This window comes from Trichomycterus rosablanca, chromosome 2 (genome assembly GCF_030014385.1).
Source record: "Trichomycterus rosablanca isolate fTriRos1 chromosome 2, fTriRos1.hap1, whole genome shotgun sequence".
Taxonomy (NCBI): Eukaryota; Metazoa; Chordata; class Actinopteri; order Siluriformes; family Trichomycteridae; genus Trichomycterus; species Trichomycterus rosablanca.
Window position 1 is genome coordinate 21,667,003 of NC_085989.1, and position 17,641 is coordinate 21,684,643.

A 17,641-nucleotide genomic window follows, 5' to 3' on the forward strand; every position below is an offset into this window, starting at 1 on the left:
CTATAGTTTGTTGGCTATGTTTTGAGTAGTAACCTTAACTAAGCAGTGGGGGTGGACATTCATTTCCATTTTTTGACTGAACTAAGCTCTTTGTAGCACTAAAAGGACTTCAGATTTATGTCTGTGGGAGATCCAGTTAGTATGTAAACATCTGTGGAAAGTCCCTAAAATCAGTGTCCTTGCACTCGGAAAGGGCAGCAGTCTAATGTGCTATTTCTCCAACTCTGTGATCTTGAGATCTTGAGTCCAAATTTCAGGTGGTTCTGATGACCTGGCCTTGCACTCATCAGGCATAACTGTCCGTGCCAAAGTTGAATAGGTCTCATTGCCTTCATGCAATTGCAGCCCGGTGTTATCTGTAAGACGCTGCTTCTGGCTGGTGACTCCTGGAGGGGGTGCTTACGGTGGCCGAGAAGTGCAAAACAAATTTACATTTCAGAAAACAAAATTACAAAAAAACAAAAACAAATTTACAACGAAAGCAAAAACAAATTTACAAGTGCTTGGGTACCCAGTGTTTGTAAATTTGTTTTGGCATATGTAAAAGTGTTTCAGCACTTGTAAATTTGTTTTCGGCATATGTAAATTTGTTTTCTAAAATGTAAATTTGTTTTGCACTTCTCGGCCGCACATTTCTGACGGAAAGGGTAGGTACAATAAACCGGAAGTGCGTGTTGCTTACCTGCTGTCAATCAAACTGTTTCTCAGCGGTAAAGTGAACGGAGTTTGTGATGGTAACGATAAACAAGGTTTTGTCTAGTTTGTGGAAATCATTTTATCCAGTTGACCCGCTATTGTTTTTCTTGTGGAAAGTTAGTGCATCTCTATCTACCGTCCGCTCTTCTAAACATCTAAGGAATTCCCACAAGAACAACAAAAGCGAAATAATGAAAATAATTAACACAAAATGGACAAAACATTGTTTGAGACGGAATGGTTTGATTGTCTCTTATATAGTGAGTGAGATAAAACACAGCACCAAAGCTTCAGTCCCGCACATTCCTGCTGCTTTAATATAAGCTCCGATACACTGAGTCCAGTGTTACAAAAGTGAAACAAGCTTCAAAGCCTCGGTATCAAATGTTCCGTCTCTAATAAACAATGTTTTGTCCATTTTGTGTTAATTATTTTCATTATTTCGCTTTTGTTGTTCTTGTGGGAATTCCTTAGATGTTTAGAAGAGCGGACGGTAGATAGAGATGCACACACCACGTCTAAACATCTGCACAAACAATCTAATAACTTTCCACAAGAAAAACAATAGCGGGTCAACTGGATAAAATGATTTCCACAAACTAGACAAAACCTTGTTTATCGTCACCATCACAAACTCCGTTCACTTTACCGCTGAGAAACAGTTTGATTGACAGCAGGTAAGCAACACGCACTTCCGGTTTATTGTACCTACCCTTTCCGTCAGAAATGTGCGGCCGAGAAGTGTAAAACAAATTTACATTTTAGAAAACAAAATTACATATGCCGAAAACAAATTTACAAGTGCTGAAACACTTTTACATATGCCAAAACAAATTTACAAACACTGGGTACCCAAGCACTTGTAAATTTGTTTTTGCTTTCGTTGTAAATTTGTTTTAGTTTTTTTTTGTAATTTTGTTTTCTGAAATGTAAATTTGTTTTGCACTTCTCGGCCACCGTAGGTGCTTGATAGTCTTAGCTTTCTTCGGTCAGCATATGGGTCATACCAGCAGCACGAGAATTGCAACAGAAGAATTGGCAATGACTGGGCAATGGGTGAAATATGATGTGGGGGATGCAAAACAAATATGTTGTTCTAACTAATGTAACAAATTCTGTTACTACAAGAGCTGTGAAATTTAATTCATATTGCAATGCATACAAAACCTGGATAGTTCATTTAAGACCACATTTATGTAGCCAAGATAATGTCCCTGGATAAAATTATAATTATGCACGTGGCTGTTGTTTGAGGGTGGGCAAATCCTATACTAGGAATTAAAAGTTGTCAAACCAAAGCTTAATAAGGGGTTAGCTTAGCAGATAATGCGTAAGTACAAGTTAAGCCTTTCCTACTCTGTGATTATGTGCAGTAGTAATGCTAGTAAGAATGCTCTATATTGTCATTTACTTCTGTCTGTGTCTCTATACAGGGTCTGTTTATTTGGCGTGTTGGCACTGGTAATCAGCTGGGGATCTCTGGGTTTGGAGCTGGCTGTCTCCTCGGTAAGTGTTTCCATGGCAACGCTATTTTGTAAAGAGTTGTGCGTATGTGTGTGTGCGCGCCAGCCTCTCCATTTTGTTCTTTCTTACGACTGTTCAAGTGTGACGACACGCTTCTGTGACTTTAGGGGTTTGGGGTGGTTATCTTAATGCTATGAATAGATTTGGCAGCTCTTACAAGATTAAATTGTACCAGGCTTTTACAACAGACAAACACACAATTTAAAAAAACAACAACCAATAAATCTGTGGTCTATAAAAAAGTACCTCAAATACATCCATTCGTTGAAGCTCAAGCCATTAATATTTATGGCTTTTAGCAGGCGCCTTTATCCAGAGCAACTTTGTCGTAGCTCAGGGTTCAAAGAGTGGCAATTTGCTGGTGTTGCTTGAAGCAGTGACCTTCTGATTACGAGTCTAGATTCTTAACCGCTGAGCTACCACTGGCCCTACCAGTCCATCTTTAAAAAGTGTAATAAATGTAAAACTACAGACTTAATTGCTCAGGCCACCTCACTTACCCCTTTTCCACTGACGCGGATCCGGCTCCATTCGGTTCGCGAACTTGATTTTGAACCGGTTCCACGTGTTTCCACCGAAAAAAAGACAGCGAACTACCGTTCTAATCTGGCACCACAGAATAAAGCAATAAGCCATGAGAGGCCGTGCGTTACTGTGATTTTAGCACGGGGATGACGTTGGCCTAAAACTTCTTTCCCCGTGCTAAAATCATAGCAGTAACGCACTGTCTCGAGTGGCTTATTGCTTTTATAAAACGGCAGTCAACTTAAAATACAATGTTTAATTCATAAATGTATTTATTGTGTATAAACTTACAATAAAGCATTCTTCCGCGACGCCAGGTAGTTCGATTAACAGTGTTGCTAGGCAACATGAGGGCGAAAATAACATTAACTTTTTCTTTTCAGTGGCGTATTAATATGGAATGATGTGAGGTGGTCCTAGGTGTGCGTTTATCGGGGATTTTACAACGGCTTCGAACGCGGCTCAGCCAATCAGATTTTAGGACCGGAACTATCCGTTTTATAATACTTGGTTTTTCAGTGTGAACCGTGACGTCATCTGTGGGCGTGTCACAGTGTGTAGAGGTTTGGGTGCTTTCACATGAGAATCTGCTAAACCGTGTTTGCGCTGAACTGTCATCTTTTAAAGTTCACCTGATTACATTTTGAGCCAGTTTGGCGCTGATATTTTCAAAGCGATAAACTGGTAAAAGTATGACGTGGTAAAAGTGACCCGGACAGTATGAAAAACGCTTAACGTGAAAAATAAAGCCTGTTGTACTAAAACAATGACCGATGCTGATTAAATACAACTAAACACAGATATATGTGGAGCTTTTAGAGTGGATTTGATGGTTATTTCACACACATTGATGTTCGTGTTGCGGAACTTTAGCTCAAGTCAAGCGCTGAGCAAATCGGCTATTTGTGACGAGGGTCACAGTGAGAGCGAAACACTTCTCACCTCAATGAACTAAAGAAAACAACAACTGCGACAAACACGTCTACGCCATCTTGTTACTGCTCTTTACTTTCGTTGTGTAATGCCCACCGTTGATGACGCATGATTGGTTCCCAAAAACTGGTGGAAACACGGGTCAGCTCTACAAAACACCAAGGATTAAAGAAACCTGAACAGAACCAGTTCAAGAACCAGGGTTCTTTTGGTGGAAAAGTGCTGTTATCAAACCAAAAATATATATTACCTAATGTGTTTTTTTTTTTTTTTAAGTTGTAAAAAGGATCCTTAATCAAAAGAAACTTTACTTGTTACTTAACAGATGTCTCAATGAAATGACTCGAAGTTTTCAGCTTGGATTTTAATTGATGTGTGTGCTTTTAATAAGCAGGGGCTAGCAATCTGGTCAGTGCTGGAAAGCTTAGACTTGGAAAGAAGTTTATTTTTTAGAGAAACCTAAAAATCCAATCCACACTGCCAAATCAACACTGGAATGGTCACTATTCAAACCCAAGCAAGCATTTGTTGCTGGAACTCACAACTACTCTTCACCACCTTTCCTCAACTAATCTGGCAGCAGTTTAATTTACAAAACCCATGTCTGGCAAAAGTCGGGACTTGCAGTAAACAGAGATCTGTGATTTGTTAATCCTCTTGAATTTTTATTTAACTGATAAAATACAAGATTCTCATTCTTTTCACTGACCCATGCCGCCATCATAGCGACATCTTTTCCCTGGAAGTTCATGGTTATTTCAGCGAGACAATGCCAGGCCTGATTCTGTATGTGCTACAACAGCATTGCTTTATAGACACAGAATGCATGCGCATGACTGACCTGGCTGCAGTCCAGATCTGTATCCTATTGACAATATATGGTGCAGAGGTCTTTCAGGTTATGTCTGAGCCAAAGTAGACGTGTGGCAGCACTGCTCCGACAAACTGTAGGCATTTTGTTTGTATTAAAGCATATTTTAATTATTATTATATAGTAACAAGTAGGAGCTAGGACTCTGTAGTATATTTAGATATGAGATGTCTCGCAATTTAAGAGATAAAGCAACTTTCAAGATTATTATTGGAACCTGCACACCCGCCGCTATTGAGCAAATTCTTTTGGCTAAAGTAGCTACGGGTAATGCTAACTCGAACACAACATCATTCCTCCCCTTCAGCGAGCTGGGCGGGTTCATGTTCGGCAAATGCAACAGAGGAAGAACGCACTGCCAACGCTACTGCACCTCCACCTTGGTTTCTACCAACATTGAAAAAGTTAGAACAATCGCTGTTATCATGTGCAGCATGAAGAGGAGATTCAGTCAACGGTGACCACAGACTGTTGAGTCTCATATGAAGAAAGAATAGAGACAAATTTCACTTGCAAAACTGCAACAATTAGTGTCTTCATTAATAACAGAGGTGTTGGAATTCTAAATGTGTATCTGTTCACAAAATATAATCGAGTTGATCAGTGAAAACATTACCATTTGTTTCTTTCAACTTTTATCAGTTAAATACAGATTCATGAGAAATAACATCACAGATTCTTCTTTATATTGTGTTTTACAAAACGTCCTAACTTTTTTGGAAATGTGCTTTGTATTGATCCTTAATAATATATTCATCCTGATCTTGTGGACCGTTGCCACTACTAGTAGTCCGGTGCCGCACTAGCACCCACGAAAAGGATGATTTCGCCCTGTCCTCTGCCATTTCATCACAGGTCAATACATACTTATCCCCGCTAGCGAGCAGCTAGTCCCCATCTGTGTGTTTTTGGAAGAAAATCAAAATGCCTGGAGAAACCCTACACTGACATTGGGAGAATATGCCAGACTCTTTACAAAGTTTAAATCCAGGTCTTTGGGACCATGCTATGCATTTTAAAGATTTTAATTAATATACCGAACCTCTCTCAACACGCTACATCCAGTGGTCCCCAACCACCGGGCGGGTCATTTATTACCGGGCCGCACAGAAAGAATAAATAGAGATCCTAGAAAAGCAGTTTTCACTGCTTGTATTTCGGGTGTTATTGTCCCATATCACCCCTAGGTAGGAGCAGCAGCTCGTTGCAGCAAAAAAGGCTCATTTTACATCATTTGTGAGCAATATTATTAAATCCCCCCTTCCCCGCCGGTCCGTGAAATGATATCTTATATGAAACCGATCCGTGGTGCAAAAAAAGATTGGGGACCGTTGCATTATAGTATCATCATTATTTTCTAGGTCTTTTATTCAACATTGTATTTGAAGACTGCGTGATGGGTTAAAATGAGTCATTTGATATCCGTTTCAGAGTTCCAGTGACTTCTGCGTGGCGCCGGATTTGTATGTGGCTAAAGTTGCCGAGCAGTATGGAGTCATCAACAAAGGTGAGATATTACTATCACGCTCTTACTAAGTGTTTGATGTCGTGCTGGGTTAAAAAATCTATTTCTCTGTTCGTGAGTCACTGGCTGTGGGCTCTGCTGTCTGATACACCAGGCGTGAACTGCCTCATCATGAAATGCCTACTGAGCTATGTATTGGCACACCGGCACTTATGTCCTGTCGGATACGAGATGACCTAAATCAGCCGACTTCCTCCGCTTCCTAAATGTATAAGTGACTCATTATAAACAGGAGACTTGAGGGAGTAAATGACTGGCATGATGTCGCAAGAACTTGTAAATGTATATGTGTGATCCCAAACTTTAATTAGCATGTGCAAAGGAATCATAATGGGATGCTATGGATGAAAAAAACGCTTAGCATATTTCTTTCCCAGTAATTTCCGTGGTACCTTGTAACCTTGTAACTCAATGTCCCCCCCGAAACTCGAGATCTTTGAAACCTGACACACTTCGTGGAGATGTTTTTTGTCGTTAAACATGATGTTTCCCTTAAATCCGACGTGTTCAACCTTTCTATAAAAAAGTATTTATTTAATTTCAAATTAACGATGAACGGCCACTTTGTTTAGAAGTGCAGTGGAACATCAGCAAAGTGCGAATATAAGGTGAATCGGCATTTGTGTGGAATATCTGTCAAATCCACTCTGAATCGTCCACATGTATCTGTGTTTAAATGGATTCTCCTCATTGTTTTTATGTATATATGGGAATATACAGGGGTTGGACAAAATAACTGAAACACCTGTCATTTTAGTGTGGGAGGTTTCATGGCTAAATTGGACCAGTCTGGTGGCCAATCTTCATTAATTACACATTGCACCAGTAAGAGCAGAGTGTGAAGGTTCAATTAGCAGGGTAAGAGCACAGTTTTGCTCAAAATATTGCAATGCACACAACATTATGGGTGACATACCAGAGTTCAAAAGAGGACAAATTGTTGGTGCACGTCTTGCTGGCGCATCTGTGACCAAGACAGCAAGTCTTTGTGATGTATCAAGAGCCACGGTATCTAGGGTAATGTCAGCATACCACCAAGAAGGACAAACCACATCCAACAGGATTAACTGTGGACGCAAGAGGAAGCTGTCTGAAAGGGATGTTCGGGTGCTAACCCGGATTGTATCCAAAAAACATAAAACCACGGCTGCCCAAATCACGGCAGAATTAAATGTGCACCTCAACTCTCCTGTTTCCACCAGAACTGTCCGTCGGGAGCTCCACAGGGTCAATATACACGGCCGGGCTGCTATAGCCAAACCTTTGGTCACTCGTGCCAATGCCAAACGTCGGTTTCAATGGTGCAAGGAGCGCAAATCTTGGGCTGTGGACAATGTGAAACATGTATTGTTCTCTGATGAGTCCACCTTTACTGTTTTCCCCACATCCGGGAGAGTTACGGTGTGGAGAAGCCCCAAAGAAGCGTACCACCCAGACTGTTGCATGCCCAAAGTGAAGCATGGGGGTGGATCAGTGATGGTTTGGGCTGCCATATCATGGCATTCCCTTGGCCCAATACTTGTGCTAGATGGGCGCATCACTGCCAAGGACTACCGAACCATTCTGGAGGACCATGTGCATCCAATGGCGGTGCCGTGTATCAGGATGACAATGCACCAATACACACAGCAAGACTGGTGAAAGATTGGTTTGATGAACATGAAAGTGAAGTTGAACATCTCCCATGGCCTGCACAGTCACCAGATCTAAATATTATTGAGCCACTTTGGGGTGTTTTGGAGAAGCGAGTCAGGAAACGTTTTCCTTCACCAGCATCACGTAGTGACCTGGCCACTATCCTGCAAGAAGAATGGCTTAAAATCCCTCTGACCACTGTGCAGGACTTGTATATGTCATTTCCAAGACGAATTGATGCTGTATTGGCCGCAAAAGGAGGCCCTACACCATACTAATAAATTATTGTGGTCTAAAACCAGGTGTTTCAGTTATTTTGTCCAACCCCTGTATATATATATATATATATACAGTATATACAGTATATGTGTGTGTGTGTGTGTGTGTATATGTGTGTATATATGCATTTTTTTCTCCCAGTTTAGTGTAGTCAATTTCTCTTCTCTGCTGGGGATCTCCCCGATAGTTTGCAGTTGAGGTATATTGCTGCTCACGCCTTCTCCCACCCACGCACAGCCCTTAACGGATCCCTTTTTTATCCATGCATTCTGCACAGGCGCCTCTATCTGCCAATCACGGTCCTTACACAGCGTTTGAAAACCCCGCCCACATATTCCAGTCATTCCCTCCCTGCAGGCACTGGCAATTATGCCCGCTGGATGGCGCCTAGCCGACTGGTGGCAACGCCGAGTTTCGAACCGAGGAGTTCAGAATCTCGGTGCTGGTGTGCTAGCGCCCTCTCCTCACAGTTTTACTTATAAACTTGTGTTATAGCTCAGGGTTCTGAAAAATTGTAAGAATCAGCTTTTCACAGTCTAAAATAGAACCATGGAACGCATTAACAGATTTCCCATACATTCTTATGGGAAAAATACCTTGAAACTCATCGTCTTTGAAACTCGACGCCAGTCCCAGAAACAATTGATGTTGAGTTTTTAAGGTACCACTGTATATCCTATTATATTGTTTCACAAGCAGGCATTGATGTTTGACTATTAGCTAGTTGACTTTTTACAACACACAGAAGCTAGATATGTAACTAAACCTATTCATAATGAAATGAGCCCACTTCACTAGCTTTCAAAAACAAAGCTACTTTGCTGCTTGCTGTAGCCAGTGTGGGTGAATGCTGTTTTCAGAATTATTTTTTATGTATATCCTTATCCTTATTTAAAAAGTAGTGCTAGTGCTTGCACAGTAGAAAGAATGACTGTGCTAAAGAAAATATGGCAATGGGTTTTGGCTGGTGTATCTATTCGACGTCAGTGCTGCTGTGATAAGTCAGTGTGTAATAATGAGCAAAAGGAAGTAGGTCAGCAGAGGCAGAATTTAGGGCAGAGATAAGTTATAATACTTGAAGAAAAATGCTCAGTGACCGTAATGGCAGGAAGTGTGACTATCAACTACGCCAGTGTGTGGCCCCACTCTTGATTCCTTTTTTCAACCCTCACTTTCTCTTTTAAAATAAATAAAGATCAGAAAAGTATGTTTTATTTTAATTTTTTGCTTTTTTCAGAGATTCCGTAATAGTCCACAGTGTACCCCCCCATACACACACACACAGTAGCTAACAGTCATTGGCCCAGCAAAAAAATCATCATGTTGCTCGCTTTTGTTCCCCTACCAGATATAAATGTAGATACAGAAGACCCTTGACTTATGAATTTAATTGGTTCCGAAGGGCTGTTCTTAAGTCAAAATGTTCGTTAGTTAAACCTATTTTTCCCAAAAGAAATAATGTAAATAAAATTAATCCGTGCCAGACCTCCCAAACCACCCCCTTACCTAACCTTCCTAATGTCTTAAATTGTCTTTTTTGTTATAAATACAAGTATATTTCCCTTAAATCTTAAATTACAGAATAGACATTCCTGTAATAAACAATAATAAACAACAATACACAGTAGTACTGTACATAAAACACACACCACATTTCAGTACAGTACGTGTGCTGTACCATACACCATAATACATTTCCTTCTTTTTATATAAAATGTATCTACCAGAAACAACAATAACTCTCATATTTCTCTATTATTTCCTTCTTTATTTCAGTAGTGTTGTATTTTTTAATTGCACGAAAGAAAGAATACTTTACTCAGCGACTTCCTTCTTCTCCCTCACTCACTGTCCACGCTGTCTAATACACAGTGACAGCTACTGGCAGGAGTAATTATACAATAACAAATGTAAGATTTTTTCAACACTACGATTCTTCTGCACATTCCTTGAGGCCATTTTAATATAGAATTCTCTCTCTCTCTCTCTCTCTCTCTCTCTCTCTCTCTGTGTATATATATATATATATATATATATATATAAATATATATATATATATATATATATATATATATATATACAGTGTATCACAAAAGTGAGTACACCCCTCACATTTCTGCAAATATTTTATTATATCTTTTCATGGGACAACACTATAGAAATAAAACTTGGATATAACTTAGAGTAGTCAGTGTACAGCTTGTATAGCAGTGTAGATTTACTGTCTTCTGAAAATAACTCAACACACAGCCATTAATGTCTAAATAGCTGGCAACATAAGTGAGTACACCCCACAGTGAACATGTCCAAATTGTGCCCAAAGTGTCAATATTTTGTGTGACCACCATTATTATCCAGCACTGCCTTAACCCTCCCGGGCATGGAATTCACCAGAGCTGCACAGGTTGCTACTGGAATCCTCTTCCACTCCTCCATGATGACATCACGGAGCTGGTGGATGTTAGACACCTTGAACTCCTCCACCTTCCACTTGAGGATGCGCCACAGGTGCTCAATTGGGTTTAGTCCATCACCTTTACCTTCAGCTTCCTCAGCAAGGCAGTTGTCATCTTGGAGGTTGTGTTTGGGGTCGTTATCCTGTTGGAAAACTGCCATGAGGCCCAGTTTTCGAAGGGAGGGGATCATGCTCTGTTTCAGAATGTCACAGTACATGTTGGAATTCATGTTTCCCTCAATGAACTGCAGCTCCCCAGTGCCAGCAACACTCATGCAGCCCAAGACCATGATGCTACCACCACCATGCTTGACTGTAGGCAAGATACAGTTGTCTTGGTACTTCTCACCAGGGCGCCGCCACACATGCTGGACACCATCTGAGCCAAACAAGTTTATCTTGGTCTCGTCAGACCACAGGGCATTCCAGTAATCCATGTTCTTGGACTGCTTGTTTTCAGCAAACTGTTTGCTGCCTTTCTTGTGCGTCAGCTTCCTTCTGGGATGACAACCATGCAGACCGAGTTGATGCAGTGTGCGGCGTATGGTCTGAGCACTGACAGGCTGACCTCCCACGTCTTCAACCTCTGCAGCAATGCTGGCAGCACTCATGTGTCTATTTTTTAAAGCCAACCTCTGGATATGACGCCGAACACGTGGACTCAACTTCTTTGGTCGACCCTGGTGAAGCCTGTTCCGAGTGGAACCTGTCCTGGAAAACCGCTGTATGACCTTGGCCACCATGCTGTAGCTCAGTTTCAGGGTGTTAGCAATCTTCTTATAGCCCAGACCATCTTTGTGGAGAGCAACAATTCTATTTCTCACATCCTCAGAGAGTTCTTTGCCATGAGGTGCCATGTTGAATATCCAGTGGCCAGTATGAGAGAATTGTACCCAAAACACCAAATTTAACAGCCCTGCTCCCCATTTACACCTGGGACCTTGACACATGACACCAGGGAGGGACAACGACACATTTGGGCACAATTTGGACATGTTCACTGTGGGGTGTACTCACTTATGTTGCCAGCTATTTAGACATTAATGGCTGTGTGTTGAGTTATTTTCAGAAGACAGTAAATCTACACTGCTATACAAGTTGTACACTGACTACTCTAAGTTATATCCAAGTTTCATGTCTATAGTGTTGTCCCATGAAAAGATATAATGAAATATTTGCAGAAATGTGAGGGATGTACTCACTTTTGTGATACACTGTATATATATACTGTATATATATACTGTATATATCTATATAGATATCTATATATATATATATATATATCTATATATATATACAGTGTATCACAAAAGTGAGTACACCCCTCACATTTCTGCAGATATTTAAGTATATCTTTTCATGGGACAACACTGACAAAATGACACTTTGACACAATGAAAAGTAGTCTGTGTGCAGCTTATATAACAGTGTAAATTTATTCTTCCCTCAAAATAACTCAATATACAGCCATTAATGTCTAAACCACCGGCAACAAAAGTGAGTACACCCCTAAGAGACTACACCCCTAAATGTCCAAATTGAGCACTGCTTGTCATTTTCCCTCCAAAATGTCATGTGATTTGTTAGTGTTACTAGGTCTCGGGTGTGCATAGGGAGCAGGTGTGTTCAATTTAGTAGTACAGCTCTCACACTCTCTCATACTGGTTACTGAAAGTTCCAACATGGCACCTCATGACAAAGAACTCTCTGAGGATCTTAAAAGACGAATTGTTGCGCTACATGAAGATGGCCAAGGCTACAAGAAGATTGCCAACACCCTGAAACTGAGCTGCAGCACAGTGGCCAAGATCATCCAGCGTTTTAAAAGAGCAGGGTCCACTCAGAACAGACCTCGCGTTGGTCGTCCAAAGAAGCTGAGTGCACGTGCTCAGCGTCACATCCAACTGCTGTCTTTGAAAGATAGGCGCAGGAGTGCTGTCAGCATTGCTGCAGAGATTGAAAAGGTGGGGGGTCAGCCTGTCAGTGCTCAGACCATACGCCGCACACTACATCAAATTGGTCTGCATGGCTGTCACCCCAGAAGGAAGCCTCTTCTGAAGTCTCTGCACAAGAAAGCCCGCAAACAGTTTGCTGAAGACATGTCAACAAAGGACATGGATTACTGGAACCATGTCCTATGGTCTGATGAGACCAAGTTTAATTTGTTTGGTTCAGATGGTCTCAAGCATGTGTGGCGGCAATCAGGTGAGGAGTACAAAGATAAGTGTGTCATGCCTACAGTCAAGCATGGTTGTGGGAATGCCATGGTCTGGGGCTGCATGAGTGCAGCAGGTGTTGGGGAGTTACATTTCATTGAGGGACACATGAACTCCAATATGTACTGTGAAATACTGAAGCAGAGCATGATCCCCTCCCTCCAGAAACTGGGTCGCAGGGCAGTGTTCCAGCATGATAATGACCCCAAACACACCTCTAAGACGACCACTGCTTTATTGAAGAGGCTGAGGGTAAAGGTGATGGACTGGCCAAGCATGTCTCCAGACCTAAACCCAAGAGAACATCTTTGGGGCATCCTCAAGCGGAAGGTGGAGGAGCGCAAAGTCTCGAATATCCGCCAGCTCCGTGATGTCGTCATGGAGGAGTGGGAAAGCATTCCAGTGGCAACCTGTGAAGCTCTGGTAAACTCCATGCCCAGGAGAGTTAAGGCAGTTCTGGGAAATAATGGTGGCCACACAAAATATTGACACTTCAGGAACTTTCACTAAGGGGTGTACTCACTTTTGTTGCCGGTGGTTTAGACATTAATGGCTGTATATTGAGTTATTTTGAGGAAAGAATAAATTTACACTGTTATATAAGCTGCACACAGACTACTTTTCATTGTGTCAAAGTGTCATTTTGTCAGTGTTGTCCCATGAAAAGATATACTTAAATATCTGCAGAAATATATATATATATACAGTGTATCACAAAAGTGAGTACACCCCTCACATTTCTGCAGATATTTAAGTATATCTTTTCATGGGACAACACTGACAAAATGACACTTTGACACAATGAAAAGTAGTCTGTGTGCAGCTTATATAACAGTGTAAATTTATTCTTCCCTCAAAATAACTCAATATACAGCCATTAATGTCTAAACCACCGGCAACAAAAGTGAGTACACCCCTTAGTGAAAGTTCCTGAAGTGTCAATATTTTGTGTGGCCGCCATTATTTCCCAGAACTGCCTTAACTCTCCTGGGCATGGAGTTTACCAGAGCTTCACAGGTTGCCACTGGAATGCTTTTCCACTCCTCCATGACGACATCACGGAGCTGGCGGATATTCGAGACTTTGCGCTCCTCCACCTTCCGCTTGAGGATGCCCCAAAGATGTTCTATTGGGTTTAGGTCTGGCGACATGCTTGGCCAGTCCATCACCTTTACCCTCAGCCTCTTCAATAAAGCAGTGGTCGTCTTAGAGGTGTGTTTGGGGTCATTATCATGCTGGAACACTGCCCTGCGACCCAGTTTCCGGAGGGAGGGGATCATGCTCTGCTTCAGTATTTCACAGTACATATTGGAGTTCATGTGTCCCTCAATGAAATGTAACTCCCCAACACCTGCTGCACTCATGCAGCCCCAGACCATGGCATTCCCACCACCATGCTTGACTGTAGGCATGACACACTTATCTTTGTACTCCTCACCTGATTGCCGCCACACATGCTTGAGACCATCTGAACCAAACAAATTAATCTTGGTCTCATCAGACCATAGGACATGGTTCCAGTAATCCATGTCCTTTGTTGACATGTCTTCAGCAAACTGTTTGCGGGCTTTCTTGTGTAGAGACTTCAGAAGAGGCTTCCTTCTGGGGTGACAGCCATGCAGACCAATTTGATGTAGTGTGCGGCGTATGGTCTGAGCACTGACAGGCTGACCCCCCACCTTTTCAATCTCTGCAGCAATGCTGACAGCACTCCTGCGCCTATCTTTCAAAGACAGCAGTTGGATGTGATGCTGAGCACGTGCACTCAGCTTCTTTGGACGACCAACGCGAGGTCTGTTCTGAGTGGACCCTGCTCTTTTAAAACGCTGGATGATCTTGGCCACTGTGCTGCAGCTCAGTTTCAGGGTGTTGGCAATCTTCTTGTAGCCTTGGCCATCTTCATGTAGCGCAACAATTCGTCTTTTAAGATCCTCAGAGAGTTCTTTGCCATGAGGTGCCATGTTGGACCTTTCAGTGACCAGTATGAGAGAGTTTGAGAGCTGTACTACTAAATTGAACACACCTGCTCCCTATGCACACCTGAGACCTAGTAACACTAACAAATCACGTGACATTTTGGAGGGAAAATGACAAGCAGTGCTCAATTTGGACATTTAGGGGTGTAGTCTCTTAGGGGTGTACTCACTTTTGTTGCCGGTGGTTTAGACATTAATGGCTGTATATTGAGTTATTTTGAGGGAAGAATAAATTTACACTGTTATATAAGCTGCACACAGACTACTTTTCATTGTGTCAAAGTGTCATTTTGTCAGTGTTGTCCCATGAAAAGATATACTTAAATATCTGCAGAAATGTGAGGGGTGTACTCACTTTTGTGATACACTGTATATCACTCCGAGTCTCTCTCTCTCTCTCTCTCTCTCTAGTTATTGCTGCTTTTCTGTCATGTTGTCAGGTAAAATGTAGGTGTATCCAAACTGTTAATGTTGTTGGTGGAATTTTAAATTGTTATTAAACCAAAACAAGATAGGTGGTTGATTATTGTGGCATTGCAGTATGTACTGGACTATGCAGGTTGGTACTTACCTTTTCTTATTTGAACTATACTTCAGTATATATCTGTTTACTCATTCTTTAGCTTGATGTGTGTCCCACCACACTCTGAATTGGTATAAAAAAGAGGTTCTCAAACGATGAAGGATCTTCAAAAAGTTTCCGCACTTTTATAATTTGGTTGGAAACGGTGAGGGTGGAAGGAGTAGTGATTGGTCGTGTCTGAGAGTCTGAGAGAGAGCTTATAGTCAGGATTTAGTGCCATTGTATTTCCACCTTTTTGGACCGCTCAAAGAAGCTTTGAAGACCATTGAAGAACGGAGTAAAAGGAGGTTAAAAAAGCATGCAGAGAAACAGATGGACTACAGTCAGTAATTGTAGAACTACAAAGTGCTTCTATATGGTAAGTGGAGCTGATAAAATGGACAGTAAGTGTAGAAACAAGGAGGTGGTTTTAATGTTATGGCTGATCAGTGTACAGTCTTTGCAATTGAGGTTAAGGGCCTTGCTCAAGGGCCCAACAGTGGCAACCTGTCGGTGATGGGGTTTGAACCATGGACCTTATGCTTTTTAGGCCAGTACCTTAACTGCTAGGCTACAACTGCCCTTAACTTGTCTGTTTTAGGACATTAACCCTTAGGACTTTGTACTTTTACAAGCATAATGTTCTCTGTAACAAAATTTGTGATGTTCACATTGAAGCATCTAACTGAATTTGGTGCTGTACATGTTTGATGCTTGTTGCAGTAATGACCTATTTGAAGTGCCTGTCTGTCTGCCCTGGGGCCACCAGCTTCTCCACAGGCCACAAGAGGTCATTACTGTCAATGTCTCCTTTTATTCTCTTTCTTGTTTATCCCAGTTCCTCTGCTTCTAAATCTGGTCTAGATGGGAATGACTGGGCTTTAAACAGACTTTTTTTTTTGGCCTGTCTGGGTCTTTATAATGCAACGAGTTTCCCTTTTTTCAGGACTTAAGTCTGATCAAGCTTCACGACCCAGAAAGATAATCTAGATTCTAGAAGTTCTACTAAATTGTTTTAAAATTGACCTGACAACTAGGATTGTTTATTATTAATGTTTTTTTTTGTTGCTAATTTGTTTATGCATTTTACCCATTTTCTCCCAATTTAGCGTAGTCAATTCGTCTTCCGCTGCTGGATACTCTAGTCGTGTCAGAGGAGGGTATATTTGCCTGCCTCACGCGCTCCCTTTGACACATGCACAGTCCACCGACCCCTTCTTATTCGCCCACACATTTGGGGAATTCGCTCATGAGGCCAGTATTCGCATGTGGAGAGCCACGCACTGATCTCTGCGCTCCTCCACTTCTTGTACAGGCATCTCGGGCTACTGACCAAGGTCTTTACACAGTGTCAAAGACCCCACCAACTTTAGTCCGGTCTTTTAACCCTCCCGGCAGACTAAATATGGCCAATTTTGTCTGCTGCAGGCATTGCCGACCGGAGCAAAGCTGAGGTTCAAACTCGGGAGTTCAGAATCTCAGTGCTGGTGTGCTAGCTGGTGTGCTAGCTGGTGTGCTAGCTGAATATCCAGCTGCGCATCCAGCTGCGCCACCTGGGCATCTGCGCAAACTGTCTGTTTTTCTACCACTTTATCGTATTCAGAGTTGTAGTGGGTACAATTCACTGGGCGAAAGGGAGGAAACACCACAGACAGATCACAAGTCCATTACAGGGCAAAAACACACACACACATTCACACCTAGGGCAATTTTAGGAGCTCCAATTAACCTGACTGCATGTCTTTGGACTGCGGGAGGGAACCAGACCACCCAAAGTAAGACCACCCAAAGTAAACCTACCCAGACACGGAAAGAACATGCAAACTCCACATAGCAAGGACCCGGACCGCTCCATCTGGGAATCAAACCCAGGACCTTCTTGCTGTGAGGCGACAGTGCTACCCATTGAGCCACCATGCCGCCCAAAATAGGATTATGTACGAATGTACATATATGGGCTAGATCTTGTTTTTCCATGCTACCAAAATGTTTTAGCAGTTCTGAAAATAATTGGTTCCTTGTTGTTTCTGAGATATTTCTACATATTTTATAATGCTGGAAATAAAAAAATTGACTTCTTTTAATTCCCTATTTAGGGGACAGTGGTAGCCTAGTGGGTAGAACTTTGGGTTATCAGTCAGAAACTTGAGGTTTCCATCATTGTAGCCATTATTGGGCTCTTGAGCATGGACCCTAACGCTCTCAGGTCTAGGTGCACCGTACAATGGCTGATTCTGCGCTCTGACCAGGTGCTCTTAGATTCACTTCTACATAGTAAATGGTCCATGATTCACTTGTGGGTCTCAATCCACCAGCTGAGAAACAGTGGAGTATCAGATTGCTTTGTTTGTATTGTAGGACATTCTCTTCATTGCCTCTCAAAGGAGATTTAGTGTTCGCCTGCTCTTTGCTCATTCATTTTTATATTTGCCCTGATTGTTCAT

At 41.9% G+C, this 17,641-nt stretch overlaps 1 protein-coding gene across 2 annotated transcripts in view; it reads left to right on the top strand.

Annotated features, from left to right (window-relative positions):
* Positions 1–17,641, top strand: part of ttyh3a (tweety family member 3a) — a 123,967-nt gene that overhangs the window by 68,096 nt on the left and 38,230 nt on the right. For both annotated transcript variants that reach the window (XM_063012518.1, XM_063012526.1), the window contains exons 6-7: positions 2,130–2,202; positions 5,981–6,056. In XM_063012518.1, coding sequence (XP_062868588.1) covers positions 2,130–2,202; positions 5,981–6,056 — 149 coding nt within the window. The remainder of the gene's footprint in view (positions 1–2,129; positions 2,203–5,980; positions 6,057–17,641) is intronic.